At 63.5% G+C, this 18,583-nt stretch overlaps 3 protein-coding genes across 8 annotated transcripts in view; 2 read left to right on the top strand and 1 right to left on the bottom strand.

Annotated features, from left to right (window-relative positions):
• Nucleotides 1-15: 15 nt before the first annotated feature.
• MRPL2 (mitochondrial ribosomal protein L2) lies at nt 16-1,661 on the top strand. Its single transcript, XM_068186001.1, has 6 exons — nt 16-301; nt 381-522; nt 612-727; nt 817-927; nt 1,254-1,327; nt 1,417-1,661. The coding sequence occupies exons 1-6, from the start codon at nt 52-54 to the stop codon at nt 1,627-1,629; spliced, it is 906 nt and encodes a 301-aa protein (XP_068042102.1). The 5' UTR covers nt 16-51; the 3' UTR covers nt 1,630-1,661.
• Nucleotides 1,662-2,146: 485 nt separating this feature from the next.
• On the top strand, nt 2,147-17,451 carry LOC137471554 (cullin-9-like). 3 transcript variants are annotated; one of them, XM_068185977.1, is made up of 30 exons: nt 2,147-2,239; nt 3,034-3,642; nt 5,875-6,029; nt 6,394-6,912; nt 7,036-7,171; nt 7,364-7,554; nt 8,041-8,419; nt 8,632-8,833; nt 9,075-9,282; nt 9,382-9,575; nt 9,686-9,903; nt 10,048-10,279; nt 10,673-10,778; nt 11,087-11,314; nt 11,478-11,568; nt 11,636-11,807; nt 11,985-12,090; nt 12,259-12,354; nt 12,442-12,617; nt 13,119-13,252; nt 13,332-13,508; nt 13,767-13,882; nt 14,312-14,494; nt 14,848-15,005; nt 15,316-15,526; nt 15,625-15,790; nt 15,913-16,058; nt 16,237-16,354; nt 16,796-16,992; nt 17,075-17,451. In XM_068185977.1, the coding sequence occupies exons 2-30, from the start codon at nt 3,048-3,050 to the stop codon at nt 17,357-17,359; spliced, it is 5,895 nt and encodes a 1,964-aa protein (XP_068042078.1). In that variant the 5' UTR covers nt 2,147-2,239; nt 3,034-3,047; the 3' UTR covers nt 17,360-17,451. The 3 variants fall into 3 exon arrangements, with proteins under 3 accessions (XP_068042078.1, XP_068042079.1, XP_068042077.1); XM_068185978.1 differs by lacking the exon at nt 2,147-2,239 and having other exon boundaries at nt 2,661-3,642; nt 16,867-16,992; XM_068185976.1 differs by lacking the exon at nt 2,147-2,239 and having other exon boundaries at nt 2,662-3,642.
• Nucleotides 17,452-17,660: 209 nt separating this feature from the next.
• The window catches only part of LOC137471556 (phosphofurin acidic cluster sorting protein 2-like), a 54,489-nt gene continuing 53,566 nt past the window's right edge, over nt 17,661-18,583 (bottom strand). For all 4 annotated transcript variants that reach the window (XM_068185982.1, XM_068185983.1, XM_068185985.1 and 1 more), the window contains 2 exons: nt 18,384-18,495; nt 17,661-18,295 (listed from right to left, as the gene is read on the bottom strand). In XM_068185982.1, coding sequence (XP_068042083.1) covers nt 18,052-18,295; nt 18,384-18,495 — 356 coding nt within the window. In that variant the 3' untranslated portion in view covers nt 17,661-18,051. The remainder of the gene's footprint in view (nt 18,296-18,383; nt 18,496-18,583) is intronic.

Below are 18,583 nucleotides of genomic sequence, written 5' to 3' on the forward strand. Positions count from 1 at the left end.
AGCTCAGGCCGGCGGCGGCCCCGCCCCGTCCGGCGGCGCCTTCCCGCGGCCATGGCGGCGCTGGGGCTCTGCCGCGCCTTCGGGGCCCTCCTGCTGTCGGCGGGCCCCCGCCGGGCCCGGCCCCCGGCGCTGCCGTCCGGCCCCCAGCCCTGGCTGCCGGGGCCGGTGTCGGCGCCTGCCGCCTGCCGCGGGCTGGGCGGCTCGGCGCCGCGCTGCACCACCGACCCGCTGTGGAAGTGCCGGGCCAAGTACACCGTGCGGCCCGTGGGCATGAAGAAGACGGGCGGCCGCGACCACACAGGTGGGCGGGCGGGCAGGCGGGCTGCTGGGGCTGGCTGGGCGCAGGAGATCCCGCCTGCAGCCGCTCCCGTGTCCCGCAGGCCGCGTCCGTGTGCGGGGAATCGGTGGGGGACACAAGCGGCGCTACCGCATGATCGACTTCCAGCGCCTGCGCTACGAGGACGGGGCCCCTCCGGAGCCCTTCACCGAGAAGGTCATCAGCGTCCGATACGACCCTTGCAGGCGAGTGCGGGGTGCGGGCTCGGCCCCGGGCCCGCGCAGTCGCGCCAGCCTGGCCCCCTGCTCACCCCCGCCGCGGGTTCTCCCTGCAGGTCGGCTGACATCGCCCTGGTGGCCGGCGGCAACCGCAAGCGCTGGATCATTGCCACGGAGAACATGCAGCCAGGAAACAGCATCACGAACTCACCTCACATCAGTAGGATAGCAGGTGCACGCCAGGGCCAGGGGCAGCTGTGCTGGTCTTGCCAAGGGCTCATTGGCTGCTCCTTGCCCAACTTGTCAGCTTCTGTCTTCCAGTGTCAGCCAGTGAAGGGGACGCGTACCCACTGGGGGCTCTGCCTGTTGGCACGCTGATCTGCAACCTGGAGAGCCACCCTGGGAAGGGAGCGCAGTACATCCGGGCAGCTGGTATGTCCCCACACAGGGAACCCACTGTTTGTAGGGGTTTGGCTGAGCACAGGTGGAGAGGATGGCAGGGGGACACTGCTCTGGGTGGCCAGTGACAGGGAGTTGCCATCTTCTTCTCATGTTAGAGTGCAACATATCCCTCCTGAAAAGCAGGGGCAGCTCTGCCCTATTGATTCCTCAAGGCTCTGTCTTCAGCAAGAAGTGCTGCATTTAGTACAACAGTGGGGAGGCTTTGGGGAGTTACCAGCATGGGGATGTGCTTGTCACAGGGTGGGATACTTTGTCCTGCTGCTCAAGGCAGCTGCCTCCTTTCTTGCCTGCTGCAGGTACCTGCGGGGTGCTGCTGCGGAAAGTGAACGGGACAGCCATCGTGCAGCTGCCGTCCAAAAGGCATATGCAGGTAAAGGAGCTGTGCTGCCACTGGCTCGACTGCCTGGGCACGCAACCGTGTGCCCCCAGGGAGGGCTGCAGCTCTTCTCTGTCCCCTAGGTGCTGGAGACCTGCGTGGCCACAGTGGGCCGCGTGTCCAACGTGGATCACAACAAGCGGGTGATCGGGAAGGCGGGCCGGAACCGCTGGCTGGGCAAGCGCCCACACACGGGCTTGTGGCACCGCAAGGGTGGCTGGGCCGGGCGCAAGATCAAGCCTCTCCCACCCATGAAAAGCTATGTCAACCTGCCACAGGTCAAAGCAGTGGAGTGATGCCCGGGGCAAATAAAGTGTTTTTCATGCCACTGCTGTCGTATTACCGATGTCTTTTATGCACCGGGCCTTTCCTCACTTTCCCACGGGTCAAGTTCTGCTGTGTTCAGTCCCTGGCTGAAGTGGGATTGGTGGGAGAGATGAGTGTGGGGCTCTGGATTGCCTTGGCTTGAGTTTGAGGTTGGTGGGTGACCCGGTGCGGTCAGTTGGCACAGTCGTGTCAAACCTAGCTGTAGGACACCCGAGCTCTTCTCTCACCCTCAGCTTGTGGAGGAGTGAAGGCAAGCGGACGGGAAGAGCTGCGAATCACGGACATCAGCTCCTCCCAGCCCCGGTAGAGCCTCACTGTTCCTTGGCCCCACTTCTACCGCCGGCCGCTGCTGCGTCCTTCCCTCGCCGCCTTCCCTGTCCCACCCTGCCCCGTCCCTCTGGGCCCCAAGTGCCGCGCTGTGCTCCCTGTGCCTCATTCAGTCCCCAGCGCTGCCCCCGGTCCCGCAGCGCCCGTCCGGGCTCTCCGCTGCCGCCCGCCCAGGCCCAGCCCTCACGGCCGCCGTCGGGCGGGGTCTGCGCAGGCGCCCGCGGCCGGAGCGGCGCGGGAGCGGTGCCGGAGGTAACGCGGCGGCCCCGGCGCGGCCCCGCGGCGGAGGGAGGGCGGCGGGCTGGGCACGGCCGGAGAGCGCCGCGAGCGGAGCCGACCCGGGACGGGCCCGGGCCGTTTAGGGGAGGCCTCGGTCGCGGCCTCCGGCCGGCCGGGCAAAGGGGTGCGGCAGCCGAACCGGGCCGGGTCCCGTGCTCGGTGCCCGGCGAGCTCTCGCTTTGCCCGCGCCTGGAAGGAGCTTTGATGCTACCGCTGGCGCGGCCGGCCCGCACGAACCCTCTCCACGGGGATGGCAGTGCCGTGCCGCCTGCCTTTCGCATGTGTGCTCCGGGCACAGGCCTGTCCCTCACCGTGTCCCGGTCCCGGCTGGGTGATGTGCAGCGGAGCCCTCCAGCGCAGACTTGCTGATCCAGCATGTGGGCTCTGCGTGGTTCGGGTAGCTCGCTCCATCAGCACGCAGCCAGATGTTGTAGCTGAGCTTCCTGGGGAAAGCTGTCCTTCCTGGGCACTGCTGTCCGTATTCCTGCCGTGCCCACAGTCTGTTTGACAGTCCAGAAATCACTGTGGTTTGCCCTGTTATCTTGTAACTACATATATGCGGCTTTCCAAGGAGAAAATGAGCCATATCTCATACTTGCTGTGTTAGGGTTGTACAGCACTGTCCTTGAGTACAGCCGGTATAAAAGCACATTTTAATGGCTGCATTGCCATATCACCAGCACTGTGACACACAGGAACATGGCTCTCTAGCCAAAGCATGCCTCAGCCACCTCTCCCCAGCTCCTGCTTCCCCTCTGTCTCTGCAGACACATCTGCTGCCATGGTGAATGAGAAGCACAATGGCACCCTGCTTGTGCAGCTGGGGCCCAAACTGCAGGCCCACCCAGAGAAGCTGCTCCGGCAGCGGCGAGGCCACGACGACCGGCCGGAATACCTGGTCCGGTGGAGCGTTGTTAGCTTGGAAGAGAGAGCAGCGGGCGGCAGCAGTGCCTCCTCTGGAGAGACCAAGGCAGAGAACATCTCCATGTGGATGTCTGCAGAAGAGGTCTGTGCCAGCTGCCCGGCGCTGCTGGGCCAGAGGAGGCCGGAAGGGCCGCGGCTGAAAGAGGAGAAGGCGCCCGGTCCGTTGGCCGCGGACGCCTCGCTGGACGAAGCCTCGCTGCTGGAGATGAAGGCTGATGTCAGGAGCCTGGTGCAGCGAGCCGGGCGCCAGGTGGCCGAGGCTGGGGCGCCCCAGTGCTCCATCCTGAGCACGGTGCACGTGCTGGGGGCCTACGCCAGCATCGGCTCCCTGGCGGGCGCCTTCAGAGAAGCGGGAGCCCTGGACCTGCTGACGACGATGCTGTGCCACAGGGAGAAGCAGATCCGCCGCAGCGCCGGCGAGATGCTGCGCGCTCTGGGTGCACATGATGCAGGTGGGGGCTGCTCCTGCTCAGTGCCGCTGAGGAGGGGTTGCTGGGCAGCTGAGGAGTGCCAGGCCTTTGGGAGGGGTAAGATGCCTGGGAAGCAGCATATCTCAGGGCTTCTTGGCAAAAGGGGAAGAATCAGTCTGGATCTTCCAGACTTCCATGGTTGCAGTTGTCTGGACTGCTCTTGGAGTTAGAAACTCTTTCCCCTGCCAGGTTTCTGAGCTGGGATGCTGATTAACTCTTTGGAGTGTGAAGGAATGTAAAGGCTCCTCTAGCAGCCCCAGCACCTCTCCTGCTCCACTGCTGGAGCCCAGCCTGGGGAATCTGTACTTTCTCAAGCTGAGAGATGCAGCTGCCAGTTTCCCATTTGCAGGTTCAACCAGTAGCAAAGCTGATTGCCCATCCTGGAGCACAGACACAGGCAGGACTCTGACAGCACACACTTGCAGCACTCACATAAACACAAGCACAGCCAGCTGTGTCCCCTCCTGCTCTTCGTCCAGCAGAGACAGAAGGTCACTCCAGCCAGCACGCACTGCATTTTCCAGGTTCACAAGTACACACACGTTCATGGATCCCTTGGGTACCAGCATGCCCACTCTCTCCTAAACATGTGTCTGGATCCAAGCCCTTCTACCAGTCTCAGGGATCCCCCTGCTCATTGGTTTGTTAAAGCCTGATGCTTGCTAGTAAACCTGCAGCACTTCTGTTCCACAGTCCACATTCACACATCCCTTGGAACTTCCAGCACCACCCACCTCATACCTTGGTCTGGACCCAGGACCTCCTCCTTGCTATTCCAGCATGAAGTTTTGCTAATGAGTTACATGCACAGCAGGGTTGGGAAAGATGCAGACAGTCACCCTTTCCCACTGGCCCCAGGCACTGCAGTCCTGCTTCAGCTGCTGGTGCTGAACTCCTCACTTGCCTCCCTTCCAGCAGCTGTTCTTCAGAACACAGACTGTTCTATCCGCAGTGGCTGATGACCGAGGATCCCACCAACTCCAGGCACTAGCACTGGAGAGACCTTTGCACTTGCCTCAGTAGCTGGCATGTCAGGCCAGGGACTCTTACACACCTGATCAGAACTGAGTAATTTGATCTGGGTCAGCTGTACCGCAGTCTTCCTGCTAACTGGCACTCCAAGCTCAAATCCATGTTTTGATCCAGAGAGTGATGGCACCTCCACCTGTCACTCACTCCACTGAGTGACTCCACAGGGCTCCCACACCCCCAGTGAGGCTCCAGTTCGTGGTACCAAAGCCACTCATGCAGGTCTCACAAGCAGCTGGCACTCGGTCTTTGCAGCACACACACGGGGTAGAGAGAGACTTAGTAAAGATTCAATAAGAAAGTAGGACAAACTGTGTCAGTCAGGTACAGGGCTGTCAGACAAACACACTGACCAGCTGTGGTTTAAACATGACTGGCACCTTTTATGGCCCTTTCTCTGCACCCTCTTTTGTGTTCCTTGCCAATTCCAATTAATCAGATAATCTTACTGAAAAATAATCATTCTCACATGCCAGATGTCCTTACTAATTGTTGTCCAGATGTCCTTACTAATTGTTATGACTGACCAGATTTGTTTCTCCTCACTGCATCCATTAGCATTTGTCAGTCAGGTTTGTGATTCTTCATGTTCTTGTTTATGGCTTCCTTCTTACCTTGACTTTTTGCAGCGAAAAGGTCCTTGACTGGATACACTTAGAGGAGCAGAAAATCTCCTTCCATGTACCCTTGCAATGAAGACCAGTGCCAAAGGGCTTGACACGACCCTGGTGGGTAGAGGCTGGTCCTCACCCAGTTCTCTCATTTAAGAGGAGCTGCCTTGGCTTGGAAGTGCCTGATGAGACTTGGGTGCACCTGGAAGGTTGCTGGTTGTGGTGTATCCCACAAGAGATGTGGCTTTCCCTGTCCTAGTGCCTGAGTTCATGCAGCTCTGCAGTAGGGCAGATGAGGGGCTGATTCAGGTTAAAACCTGACTTCTTTTCTTCCCTGGGACCCTGTTCCAGAATCAGTTATTTGGGGTTGTTGCTTTGTGAGAATCTCACAGCTTTAGGAGTAGAAAAAGTACACCATGGAGCAAAATGTTGCCACTCCAGAGGAAGGGACAGAACGTGGATCAGGTGACACTGAGCAGCAAAGCTGTTCCTTCCCTGCAGCTCTGTCTCTCTCAGGGAGGGTGGGGTGAGGGTTGTCTTTCTGGGGCCTGAAGAGTTTTTGTTGTTGTTGCAGGAATCTGGGCCCATGTGCTGCTGTCCCTGAGCCAGAGGGATGGCATTGAGCAGCACATGGACTTTGACAGTCGCTGCACCTTGCTGGAGCTGTTTGCTGAAATCACGTCCTCTGCAGAGCACTGCATGTCCTTCGAGGGGATTCACCTCCCGCAGGTAGTGACAGACCGGCCACCAGCCCTGGGCCTGCGGGGCACGAGGGGCCAGGAGGGGTGGGAGTGGGGTCAGGGCTGGCAGCTTGCTGGGACAAGAGGGGAGTTGAAGGTGGGCAGGTGAGCAGGACTGGCTGTGGGAAAGCTGGCGCAGGACCTGGGCTTGGTGAGAGGCTGGGGGTGGTGCAGAGGCACCTGGAGAGCCTGGTCTGCAAGCAGGGAGGGGAGGGTGGGCTGAGAGGTCTCTGCTGCTGCCGGCTGGTCTGGAGCTCTCACGGGAGCCTGACTGGGAATGAGCTGGTGGCTCAGAGAGAGCTGGGGGCTAGAGGTGATCTGCAGGCTGAGTGTGAGAGCTGTGCTTGTTGCAGATCCCTGGGAAGCAGCTGTTTGTGCTGGTGAAGCACTACCTGTGTGTGACTTCTCTCCTGGACAAGCTGAGCAGTGGCGTGGAGCAGGGAGAGGAGCAGCAGGGCTGTGCTGTGCCCAGCCCTGTCCCTGAGGAGAGGAGCCGTGTGAAGCAGGAGTTTGAGTTCAGCATGGCCATGGCAAACCTCATCTCGGAGCTGGTGCACGTGATGGGCTGGAGCCACAGGCACAAGGCAGAGCCGCTCCCCCAACAGGACCTGCAGCCTCGCCCTGCCCGCTCCATCTTCCAGCACAAGACCCTGGCCAGCGCTGCTGCCGAAGCAGCCCGCACAACCCCAGCGAAGGAGCCCATGACCTTCAAGACACGCTCGGCCTTCCCGAGCCGCAGCAGCTATGTGGAGTACGTGCAGGCCACGCTGGTGAGCGGCATGAGGGTGCGCATGCTCGAGGACTACGAGCAGGTCAGCGCCGGCGATGAGGGCAACTTCCGCCGCAGCAATGACGGCATGCCCCCGGTGCAGGTATCACTGCTGGGGGAGCAGGCGCTGCCAAGGGGCATGTCTGCTCTCCTGTGCAGCCTTACATGGGGACAGTGGGGTTGGACTTGTCTTCTACCAGCTGGTGTGTTCTGGGCTCTCCTTCAGGTGTACTGGCAAGCTCTGGGCTGTACGTACTGGGTTCACTGGCACATGGTCGAGATCATTGGCCCTTCAGAACAAAAGGAGCTTGAGGGCCAGGACAAGGTGAACACCTTGACACGAAACCACAGACTGAGAGCAGGTGAGCAGCCCATTGGTCTCCTTCTAGCATGTTCCAACTCTCCCACTGCCCTCCTGTCACCTTCCTTTCTCCCAACAAGCTGGGGACTTCTGCCCAGCATGAGTTCTTTCCTTGGGGAATGAGGAGTGTGCAGCAGAGGAGGGGGGAGATGGCAGAGTTGACAGTGCCCTTCCTTGCTCTGCTCCCCTGCAGTTCCACAGCCATTCGTGTGCAAGCCCTTGGGGGGGCTTTACTCCCTGCCTTACCTGGGGCAGCGGCTGCCCAAGGCTGCAGACACACTGAGCCGTGCCGAATGGTGGGAGCTGCTCTTCTTTGTGAGGAAGCTGGAAGCACAGGAGCAGAAAGAGATCACCTGTCTGATCCAGCAGCACCAGGGAGAGCAGGTAGGGGCCAGTGCCTGCAGCAGGGAAATGGGAGGGAGGAGCAAAGGGAACATTAGGGAAGGGAGCAGGCCCAGAGGAGATGGCAAGTGTGAGCTGTGCAGGGACAGCCTGAATGGGGCAGAAATGGGAGGGTGAGTGGGGACAGCGAAAGCTTGGAGAGCTTGGCCCAGCAGAGCAGTGAGTGGAGATGAGAGGAAAGGCAGTGTCCCCTGACTGGAAGAGTGACTGTCCAGCAGGGTTTGGGCAGGCGAGGCAAGGCCGTGGGGTCATTCTGCCAGTTGCAGTTGGGTGGTGAGCACGGGTGGGGAGGTGTGGGCTGGTGAGAGTGGGGCTAGGGACAGGCAGGGGAGGGTGGCAGTGGGGAGTGGCCCTGGGCACCTCTGGCGGTGCAGCCTTTCTGTCCGTTGTGCCAGTGGCCGCCACAAGGGGCCTGGGGTGCGTGGCGAGCCCGAGATTAACTTGCCCCCGTGGGTGTGGCTGTCGCAGGTGGATGAAGAAGCCCTGATGCAGCTGTCGGTACCTGCAGAGCTGGCCCAGAAGGTGCTGCAGGTCCTGGAGAAGCGGTGCCAGGGCAGCTCTCTGCGTGACCTGCGCGGCTCCCGTGTCTACGCCAGACACTTCCTCGGGAGAGGGGCAGAGCAGGATGGTGGAGGGAGCAGCACAGAGTCCTCAGAGGGTGACAGGAGCACCGGTTCTGAAGGCACGATGGCCAAGGCAGCGGAGGGAGACTTTTCTGAAGCCCCAGGGCCGCCCCAAGGCCTCAGTGAAGTGGCAGTGAAAGTGAAGTCAGATTCCCAGCTGTTCAGCGAGCTCTTGGAGAGGGAAGGGCTGTTCTTGCCAGAGGTGACGGAGGAGCAGAGCCAAGGTAATATCCTGCCACATGCTGGGGCAGAGGTGCAGTGCTGGCAGCAGCACTGCTGCCTCCACAGGGGAAGGCTCTGGGCAGGGCGTGGGGGCCACGCAGCCAGGGCTGCCTGAAGTGGGGGTGCCTGTGGGTGCTGGGTGTGTGGGTGTGTGGCACCCTGGGAGCTGCTGGAGGCGTCACCGCTGCCCTGACGCCTCCGTCCCTCCGGCCAGCGCTGGGCAGCTCCAAGGGGCTGAGTGAGAGCAGCTCGCTGGCCAAGGTTGCAGCTGTGGTGGACGTGATCCAGAGCAGCAGCTCAGCGGTGGGGCTGCGCTTAGCTGGGCTCAAGCACATCCTGAAGATGCTGGAGGAGGAGCCCAAGTTGGAGCAGCAAGTCGGCACAGCCCAGGGCGGGCTGGGCAGCGGGAGCGCTGGGTGAGTGCTGGGGTGCTGCACACTCCTCCTGCTGCCTGGGGAGGGCCCTGTGGGCAGGGTGGGGGACCGTGCTGAGCTGGAAGAGCGTGAAGGATGGTATGTGCAAGAGGAAAGGTGGATTTTGTGTTCCTTTGTCCCAGGCAGGCTCATTGGCAGGGCTGTCCCAGCTGCAGCGTGGGCAGGAAGGAGGTGGCTGGCAGGGCCCAAGGAGGCTCTGCCTGAGGTGTCCTGTCGCATGCAGGGAGAAGCTGGTGCAGGTGTCAGTGGAGCTGCTGAGCACGGAGGTGGCGGAGAAGGCGCTGGTGGCGGTGACGCTGCGGCTGCTGGCCGTGCTGCTGGCCCGGTACGAGTGGCGCGTGCCCTTTGCCACGGAGGGCGGCGTGCGGGCCGTGCTGGCCTGCATGCAGCAGCACGGCTGCTCCGCCCTGGTGCAGCAGGCCGGGCTGGCGGTGAGTGCCCGGGGGATGCCGGGGGCGGGCAGGGGCGCGCGGGCTGCCCCGGGCGTGGTGGAGGGGCCGCTGCCCTGTGCGCTGCTCTCGTCCTCACAGGCCCTGAAGGTGCTGGTGGGAGCTGCGGACGCTGAGCCGGGAGGTGCCGGTGGGAAGTGCCTGCCCTGGAACCACGGCGATGCACAGATGATGCGGGAGATCTTTGCCAGCATTGGCTCTGCCTCCAGCAAGGGCTCTGCCAGCCTGCTGAGTAGCATCCCTGCTGCCCTGAGCACCATGCAGAGGGTCCCAGGGTAGGGGCAGAGTGTGGAGAGTGGCTGAGGCTGGGGGGAAGGACAGGCAGAGCGGGCAGGTGGCTTGTCTGTGCCTGGGGAAGGAGAGTGGCACGGCTGTGTCCCTGCAGGGGCTCCTCAGGGGTGCAGAACGGCCTGCTGGTGGTGAACATGCTGATGGATGGGCACCGGGGCCTGGCGGAGCAGCTGGCGAGCTGCGATCTCCTGGTGGTGCTGCAGAGCTGCTGGAGGGCCGGGCAGAGCAGCGGCTGTCCCCAGGCAGTGCTGGCCCTCAGCGCCATCAATCGCCTGGCAGAGCACGGGCTGCCCCTGGGCCCGGAGGCAGCAGGTACCGTGCTGCCCCCCCTGCCCGTGCCAGGGCCCGCGGGTGCCACGGGCAGGGCTGCCTGGCCCGACAGGGCAGAGCACCCTGAGGGGCTGCTGCCGCTCGAGCGAGTGCCTGGGCTGGGCTCACGTGTCCTTGTCGTGGCAGGCAGAGAGGTCCTGTTGGACCCGAAGGGCGTGCAGATGCTGCTGGGTGGCCTGGACGATGGCGTCTTGTCCAAGGAGGTGGTGGTGGCCCTGGAGCGGCAGCTCTGCAGCGAAGGCCCTGTTCCCTGTGGCCAGGTGGCCCAGCTGCTGCAGGACCACAGCTGCTTCAGGCTGTTGCTGCGCAGCTTGGAGCTGCTGGGGACAGAGAAGGCCGTGAGCCTGAGCATCCTCAGGTGGGTGCAGGGCGGCTGGGAGGGAGTCTGGGACCCCCTGAGCAGGTGTGTGAGTGCTGGTGGTCATGTTGGGGAGAGCCAGGGCATGTTTGTGGGTCCTGGTGGAGGTGTTCTTCACTGGGGGCAGGCTCACCCCAGCACGTAGGCAGGTGCTGATTGGTGTGTCCTGGGGCACAGGGCCACGTGGGGCCACAGCAGCTGTGCCTGGGTGCTGGTGGGGACATGCAGGGGCAGCAGAGGACATGCCTGGGTGCTGGTGGAGTGTGCAAGGTGCCAGGGGAGCCTTGGTTCCCGGTCCCTGAGAGGTGCCTTCCAGGTGGGACAGGGAAGCAGGGCTGCCTGTAGCACTGCTGTCCCTGTGCCCCGGCCTGAGCAGGCCCTTCCATCACCCAGGATCCTGAACAAGTTTCTGGACGGTTACCAGGAGGATGTGCTGCCCTGGCACGAGTGTGTGGAGCCCTGCGTGTCCTTCCTGATCACCCACAGCAGCAGCTGGGAGGTGAGGGGGCCCCGGGACTCCCGGCAGGCAGGGTGGCTGTGCTGGCTGTGCCTCAGCCAGGCTGGGCAAGCAGGGCCCCGCTGGTGGCAGCCTGGCCTCGTGTCCGAGGTGCTGGGAGAGGTGGGGAGCGGCTGTCCTGGCCATGTCCCTGTCCTGGTGGCCACGTGCCCAGCCTGGCTGTGCCTGGCCAGGCTCTGGTGGGTGCTGGTGGGGTTGGGATGAGGGGAATGGAGGTGAAGCTCCGGCTGCTGGGGGGCCCCGGGCAGTTGCCAGCAGTGCCCCGTCTGCTCATGGCTGCATCTCAGTAGGTGCTGCAGGAGGTCGTTGGCTTCTTGCACCGCCTGGGCAGTGCCAGCAAGGACTGTGTGGTGGTGATGTGCCACGTGGGCACCCACGAGGCTCTGTCCAAAGCCCTGGAAAAGCACAGCACGGTCCCGTCGTTGGCGCCGGCCGTGCTCGACCTGGTGACGGAGTGTGAGAAGTACGCCGGCCTCTACGAGAAGCTGACGAGCAGCATCTTGGCTGGCTGCATCCAGGTGGGCCTGGGGAGGCACAGCTGCCTGGGGATTTGGGTCTGGGGGCATCAGTCTGTCCCTGCTGCTGAGGGACAGCCTTGTGCTCTCTGCCTGGCACAGCCCTGCGGGGGCTGAGGGGAGGAGGACCTGGGGGCCCTGGTAAGAGCCTTGCCCCATCCCACAGCTGGTGCTGGGACAGATTGAGGAGCACCGCCGGAGCCACCAGCCCATCAGCATCCCCTTCTTTGATGTCTTCCTGCACAACCTATGCCAAGGTGAGTGGAGGCAGGGGGAGTTGAGCCCAGGCTTGGTGGCCGGAAGCTCCTTGTGCTCTGTCCGCAGGCTCCAGCATGGAGGTGAAGGAGGACAAGTGTTGGGAGAAGGTGCAGGTCTCTTCCAACTCGCACCAGGCCAGCAAGCTCATGGACAGGAACCCCAGGACCTACTGGGAGTCGAACGGCAGCACCGGCTCCCACTTCATCACTGTGCACATGCAGTGTGGAGTGGTGATCAGGTGGGGCTGGGCCGGCAGGGCTGTGTGTGGAGGAGAGGGCTTTGGGGATCTGTGCCAGCCTTGCCACAGTGGCCCCGTCCTGGGGGCAGCGGGATGTGACCGGCAGGGCGTGGTGCTGTCAGGGTTCGGGCAGGGAGGCGGGGATGGCTGGGCAGCCCCGTGTTTGCTGTGCTGCAGGGAGCTGAGCATGCTGGTGGCCAGCGAGGACTCCAGCTATATGCCATCCAGGGTCGTGGTGCTGGGCGGGGACAGCCCTGCCACCATCAGGACGGAGCTCAATGCGGTGAGTCCCCGTGGGAGTGGCGGGCTGGTCCTTGCTGTGCCCCGTGGAGGTCTGGCTGCGGTGTGAGGCCCTTGGAGGTGCCCTCGGGGAGGTGGGAATGGCAGGAGCTGCACTGTGGGAGCCTCTTTGGGCTGCCTGTCACGCTGAGGGCTCAGTGCCTCCCTGCAGGTGACCATCCTGCCCTCGGACAGCAGAGTGATCCTGCTGGAGAACATGACCCGCTTCTGGCCCGTCGTCCAGATCCGGGTGAAGCGGTGCCAGCAGGTAGGGGAGCCGGGGCTGGGCCCGGGAGCGGGCAGTGTGTGGTGCTGGGGCCGTGCCCCAGGAACTGAGGGTCCTGCTGTCCTGTAGGGTGGCATCGACACACGTGTGCGTGGCATCGAGGTGCTGGGTCCCAAGCCCGCCTTCTGGCCCATCTTCAAGGAGCAGCTGTGCCGGCGGACGTTCCTCTCCTGCACTGCTCGGGCTCATGCCTGGAGCCAGGAGATCTGCCGAGACCGGGGGCAGCTGCTGCAGCTCTTTGGCAGGTGAGTCGTGTCCTGGCTGTGCCATCGCATCCCTGGTGTCCCGGGGGGGACATGGCTGGCAGCCTGTGAGGGGATTGCAGGGCTGGGAAAGGAGCAGCTGGCTGTGCCACCTGGATGAGAGGGGCCCTTGCTCCTTCCTGGCCACCAGAGGTCCTTCCTGGCCAGGGCCACCTTGGGGTCATCTGGGTTTAAGCGGGGCTAACCCCCCAGAGCAGGATGCCAGTTCTCCCAGGGCTGGCACATGTGACAGAGGTTGGCCAGGCACAGCAGGATCTCATGGCCACAGGCACTGCACAGCCCCCATTTGGCAGGAGTTGCGAGGGCCCCAAGGGCCATTGGGGGCAGGCCCCAGAGAGGCCCTCCCTGGCTGCTGGGGGCTAGTGGGGCCAGCGAGCCATCGTGCCTTGGCAAAGGGCAGAGCAGGGAGCCACCACTGTGTTCTGCTTTCCCATGGGAGTTCTCCAGCCCTTGGCACCGTGTGCTGCCCGGTTGCTGTTGCAGACTGAACCGGGCGCTGCAGCACGAGCAGAGCTTTGCCAACCGCTTCCTTCCCGACGACGAAGCAGCCCGGGCACTGGGCAGGACGTTCTGGGAGGCACTGGTGAACCCCTTGGTGCAGAGCATCACCAGCCCAGGTACCCTGCGCTCTCCGGGACCCTCCTGTGCCGTGCCCCGGGCAGAGGCACCTGGCTCTGAGTCTGGTTGGCCTCGCAGACGCTGACGGTGTCAGTCCCCTGGCCTGGCTGCTGAGTGAGTACCTGGAGAGCGTGGAGCTGCCCCGCCGTGCCACGGGACACGGGGCTGCCTTCGCTTCCTGCGTGCGGCGCCTGACCCAGCTCCTGGTGCACGTGGACCCCGGCGGCCCCGAGCCAGAGGAGACCAGAGCAGCTGGTGAGCCAGGGGCTGCTCTGCCGTGGGGCTGGGCGGGCACTGCTCCAGAGTGCCAGGCTGTGGCCATGGGGCTCCTCTGGGGAGCATCCTATGGCACAGAGGCTCCCGAGCTGGGTCATGCTCAGGTCATGCTCATGCTTGTGGTCGTGCCGCAGCAGTGGCCGTGCCTCTCCAGCGTCCCCTCAGCCCTGCTGTGGCGGGTCAGTGTGCGGGGCCTGCCCATGGAGCCACACTGAGCCTGAGGTTGACCCTTGGCAGGTGGGAAGGAAGGGAAGAACAAGGAGGTGCCGGCCCGGACTGCAAAGGCGGTGGTGGAGAAGTCGAGAGGCCTGTGGGGAATCTTGCAGTGCTGGCGTGGTGTGGTGCAGCAGCAGGTAGAGCTTGGAGGGCTGACTGGGAGGGGTGTGGGACCTTCCCTGGCTGGTTGGAGCAGGGAGTGGGGTCTGGCAGTACCCTGGGAGCACGGGGAAGGCACAGGGCTGTACCTGGCCTCTACAGAGCCTGGAGCGATGTGGGGACAGCCCTGCCGTGCTTGTCACGCTGGCATGGCTCGAGTGTCAGCCAGGCCAGGAGACAGGTCCAATGTCGGGCTGTTATTTCTTGCTGGGCTGCTGCGGTGTGTCCGTAGTGCCCCCACAGCCCCTGGCCGGCCCTCAGAGCTGCGCTCCCACCTTGGCAGCCCAGCAAGAGCACCAGGGCCCCGAGTCCCAGGGAGCCAGGCAGGTGGTGTTGGCAGGGCAGGGCTGGGGATGTTCCAAGGGGCACGTCCTGCTGCGGGCTCAGCCCTCGCGCTGCTCCCACAGGTGCAGCGGTTCCTGGAGGCAGCGGGGCAGGCGCCCGACCTCGCGGAGCGCTACTGCCGGCTGTACCAGCGCCTGCGCGGGGCCACGGAGGAGCTCTTTGGGCAGCAGGCCGCCTTTGTGCTGGCCCTGGGCCGGGGCTTTGCGGGGGCTTTGCTGCAGCTCTCCTTCCTGACTGCCCTGCACGTGAGTCGAGGGAGCGCGGCCCCGGTGCACGGGCTGACCCTGGGCACGGGCTGGGGAGCTGCCCTGGCCCACGGCACTGGGGCAAGCTCTGGGTGGGTGGTGTCCTGTTCCCCCTGAACAGGACACAGAGCCCTGCCCTGGCACCCCGGATGGTGCCCAGCTCAGGTGCGTGCTGTTCATCCCAGCATGGGCCCAGCCCTGGCACACTCCGGCCTTGGCCTGGTGCCTGGGCACCCTCGGTCCCTGCCTGGGAGTGCCAGAGTTTCCCGGCTGCTCCCTGCAGGGACGTTCCCCCATCCCAGCCCTGTGGGCACCTGGTGAGTCCTGTCTGCAGCCAGCCCCGTCCCTTGCAGGTGAGCGAGCAGTTTGCCCGCTACCTTGACGTGCAGATCCAGGAGCTCCGCAGGGCTGCGGGCAGCACGGGGCCTCTGGAGCGGCTGCAGCAGTTCTTGGAGCCCTTTGTCGTCTTCAGTGGCCTGGAGTTTGCCCATACCTTTGAACACTTCTACAGGTGAGGCTGCTGTGTCTCCAGAACCAGGGGCCTGCTGCAGCGTGGCCTGGTGTGCCGGGGGAGCTTGGCCTGCTGTGGCAGCGGTGCTCCCGCTTTGCTTTTACGGAATCATGGAGTGCGGAGGGCCTGTGGGTGCTGCCAGTGTGTGGAATCACATTCCCTGCTGGGGACAGGGAGGGGACACGTGTGTGCTGCCAGGCCCACGTGGCGTGGAATGAGGCCGGGCTCGGACCTGTGGCTGTCTCCTGGTGGGTGGCTGATGGCCACAGGGTTCGGGCCCAGCCCTGACTGAAGCTGGTGGCCATGGCAGGCACTACCTGGGGGACCGGCTCCTGACACAAGGGCCATCTTGGCTGGAAGGAGGCATCGTGGAGCAGATCGGGCTGTGCTTCCCCAGCCGCTTTCCCCAAGATATGCTGAGCAACTTGGCCGAGTCGGAGGAGCTCCAGCGGCAGTTCTGCCTCTTCCAGCTGCAGGAGCAGGATAAGCGGCTGCTGGAGCTGGACGCGGGCCTGGAGGAGGTGAGAGGGATGGGGGCGTGGGGAGGCCGGAGGCCGCCGGCTTTCCTCACGGGGATCCTGGAGCCTGACTTGAGCTGCCCTCGTGCCCCTGTGCCCAGGTGCTGGGAGCAGCCGCAGTGGCAGACGTGCCAGAGGTGAAGGTGCTGGCCCTGTCCCCGCGCTGCTGGCCTGTTTCCCCGCTGTGTTACATGGATAACCCGGGCAGGTTCTTCCCGGCGGTGCTGAGCTCCCCACTGGATGAGTTTGCTGACTTCTGCCGGCAGAGTGAGTGCTGTGGCCGGGGGTGTGCCCAGACCCTCCAGGGCAGCTCAGCCACAAGTGGTGGTGGGCTGGGAGTGCCTGGCAGGGTTGGTCCCCGTCCCTGGCACTGACACTGTCCCTGGCAGGCCAGAGCCAGCTGGGCTGGGAGTGCACGAAGCCCCGTCGGCTGCAGTGGACGTGGCTGGGCCACGCCGAGCTGCAGTTTGGAGACTGCGTTCTGCACGTGTCCACGCTGCAGATGTACATCCTGCTCTGCTTCAACAGCGCCCAGGTAGGGGCTGGAGCCACGGCGGGGCCAAGGAGGCAGTGGAGGCTGGAGCATGGCAGGGCCGTGTCCTCCCTTTCCTTCTGGTGGGGTCTCCAGTGGTCTTTGGGGCACGGGACCCCATTCTTAGGCAGGGCCTGTGGCCAGTGAATCTTTGCCACTGCCCTCCCACCCCGTGCTGCAGGAGGTGGCTGTGGAGGCCCTGCTGCAGGCTACAGGGCTCCCTGCTGACCTGGTGCACCAAGCACTGACACCGCTGACCCACGGCCAGGGCGTCCTGGTGGGGAGCTGCACGCCAGGGGGTGAGTGCGGGGCTGGGGCACCCGGGGGAGGAGCTGGCCTGAACCCCGAGGGGGTGCTGGGCTTAGGGGTGTGGGAGCTCGTAGGGCTGGTGAAGGGGCTGGGTCCATGTGGTGGTGCTTGGGGCACAGGGTGTGTGTCAGGGTGGGGCCTGAGGCCAGTGTAGGGCTGGGGGTGATGTGTGGGGTGGGGCCCGGGGCCATGCATGGGGCCTGGGTCAGCGTGGGTGGGTGGGTCTCAGGTCTCTGTATGGGCTTGGGCCGGGGCCAGGGGCCGTGTGCGTGGCTATGGCTTAGGGCCACATGCTGGGGACAGGGCTGGGGTGGCCCGTGGTGCAGGCAGCTGCAGGCCCAGCTTGGGTCCCTCAGCCACACGTGTGTCCTGGGGCTCCTTCAGGGCCCAGCTCGAGGCTTGGCTGAGCCTGGGTTGGGGGCTGGCTCCAGGTGCACTGCGGCTGAACCAGGCAGCCCTGGCCCAGAGCTCCGGCCGCCAGCTGAGGCTGCTGCCCCAGCAGAGGTACCTGCGGACAGAGAGGGCCGAGGTGAGCGCCCTGGAAAGGAAGAGGAACGTCCTGTGCTGCCTCATCACCCGCATCCTCAAGGTGGAGAAGCAGCTGCACGTCGACAACCTGGTGTTCAGGGTACGGGGGTGGCGCGGGCAGAGGGGCACAGGGGCTGCGTGGGGGCTGCAGCCACTGCAGTGGGGCTCCCTTGCTGCCGTAGGTGATCGATGCCTGTCAGAAGGGCGAGTTGGGGCCAGGGGTGCAGTTCCTGAGCTTCTGCTGCCACAGTGTGGACGTGCTGTCCTGCATCCTGCACCTGCTGAACAAGGGCTATCTCCGGCGCCAGGAGGGGAGGCCTCATGTCTTGGAATACATCTCTGCTGAATCCACAGCACTCCCTACTTCTCAGGTCCAGTCACAGGTTGCCTTCCAGACTGTAGAGATCAAGACAGCAGCAAGCCTGGCCTCTGCTGAAAGGAGACAGACTTTTTCCACATTCAGGTAGATGAGGACCTGGCTGGGAGAACTCAGGTTGAATCTAGTCTATCTCTTCCTAAACACGTGTGAGTTTTATTTAAATAAATGAGCCAAGCTCCACCCAGTCCCACCGTGTAGTCTGTTGGGGAGCTCAGCTGGTCCATGGCTGGGAGTGTGGCCAGGCCATACCCCTGTGTGCTCAAGCAGCCCTGACAGTTGTGCTTGCTGGAGTGGTGGTAGTAGCTGCACCCTGCCACAATTTATTCTCTCCCAGCTGCGCTGAATCATGCCCTCAGACATGAGGGCATACACACACACATACCCTGCCATAATGGTAACAGCATTAATTTATTAAAATTAATCCCGAAAAGTAACCATACAATAAATTTAAAAAAAATAGAATCTTGTAAAAAAAAAAAACTCAGGTGCCCTCATCCCACACCTCCAGCTGGCAGCACCATGGGGTAGGGCTGGTTGGGAAGGGATGGGGAGATGAAGAGGACAGCCTCAGCAGCAGGGCTGCAGGGGGACTGGAAAAGCTGCTGAGGCTGTGCTGCAGAGGGCAGGGCCAGCACAGCAGTGCAAGGCTGGCAGTGGGGCTGGCAAGGGTGGTACAGGGGTGGTGGGCCCTGCTCAGCACCTGGCCCTGCACAGAGCAGTCTGGCTGGCTGCAGCACTGGGGAACCTGCCTGGGTCCAGCCCAGCTGAGACCCTGGCTGGCTACAGGGCTGGCCTGGCAGGTGCATCTGTGGGGAGTGGGGCCCAGAGCCCATCCTGGGGCCCTGCTGGCTGGTGCCAACCCTTGTCCCAGGCTGTTGTTGGGGGACATGGGAGGCAGATGGCATGGTGTCCTGGCTGGTGTTGGAGGGTGCATGGACCCGGTCTCACTGGCCTCACCTTCACGGGTCTTGGCCTACAGGGTGCAGGTATAGTATCCCCCCAAACTGAGCAGGCAGGGACTGGTCTACAGAAGATGGGGACAAGAGCGTGTCCATCTCCCTGTCTCCTGCAACCCACTGCAGCTCCATTCCAGGGATGCCCCAATGTCTCACACACTCTTCGAGTAGCCGAAGATGCCCACAGGGAGGTACTTGACGTGTGTTGGCCACTGTGCTGCCAGCTGGAAAAACTTCACATCGTTCCACTCCACCCCATCTATGGAGACTGAGAGGAGAGGGTGCAGTGAGGCACAGCCCTGTCACAGCCAGCCTGTGCTGTCTGGTCTGCCCCACTACAGCCCCAAGGGGCTGGT

The sequence above is a fragment of the Anomalospiza imberbis genome, chromosome 3 (genome assembly GCF_031753505.1).
Source record: "Anomalospiza imberbis isolate Cuckoo-Finch-1a 21T00152 chromosome 3, ASM3175350v1, whole genome shotgun sequence".
Classification (NCBI taxonomy): Eukaryota; Metazoa; Chordata; class Aves; order Passeriformes; family Viduidae; genus Anomalospiza; species Anomalospiza imberbis.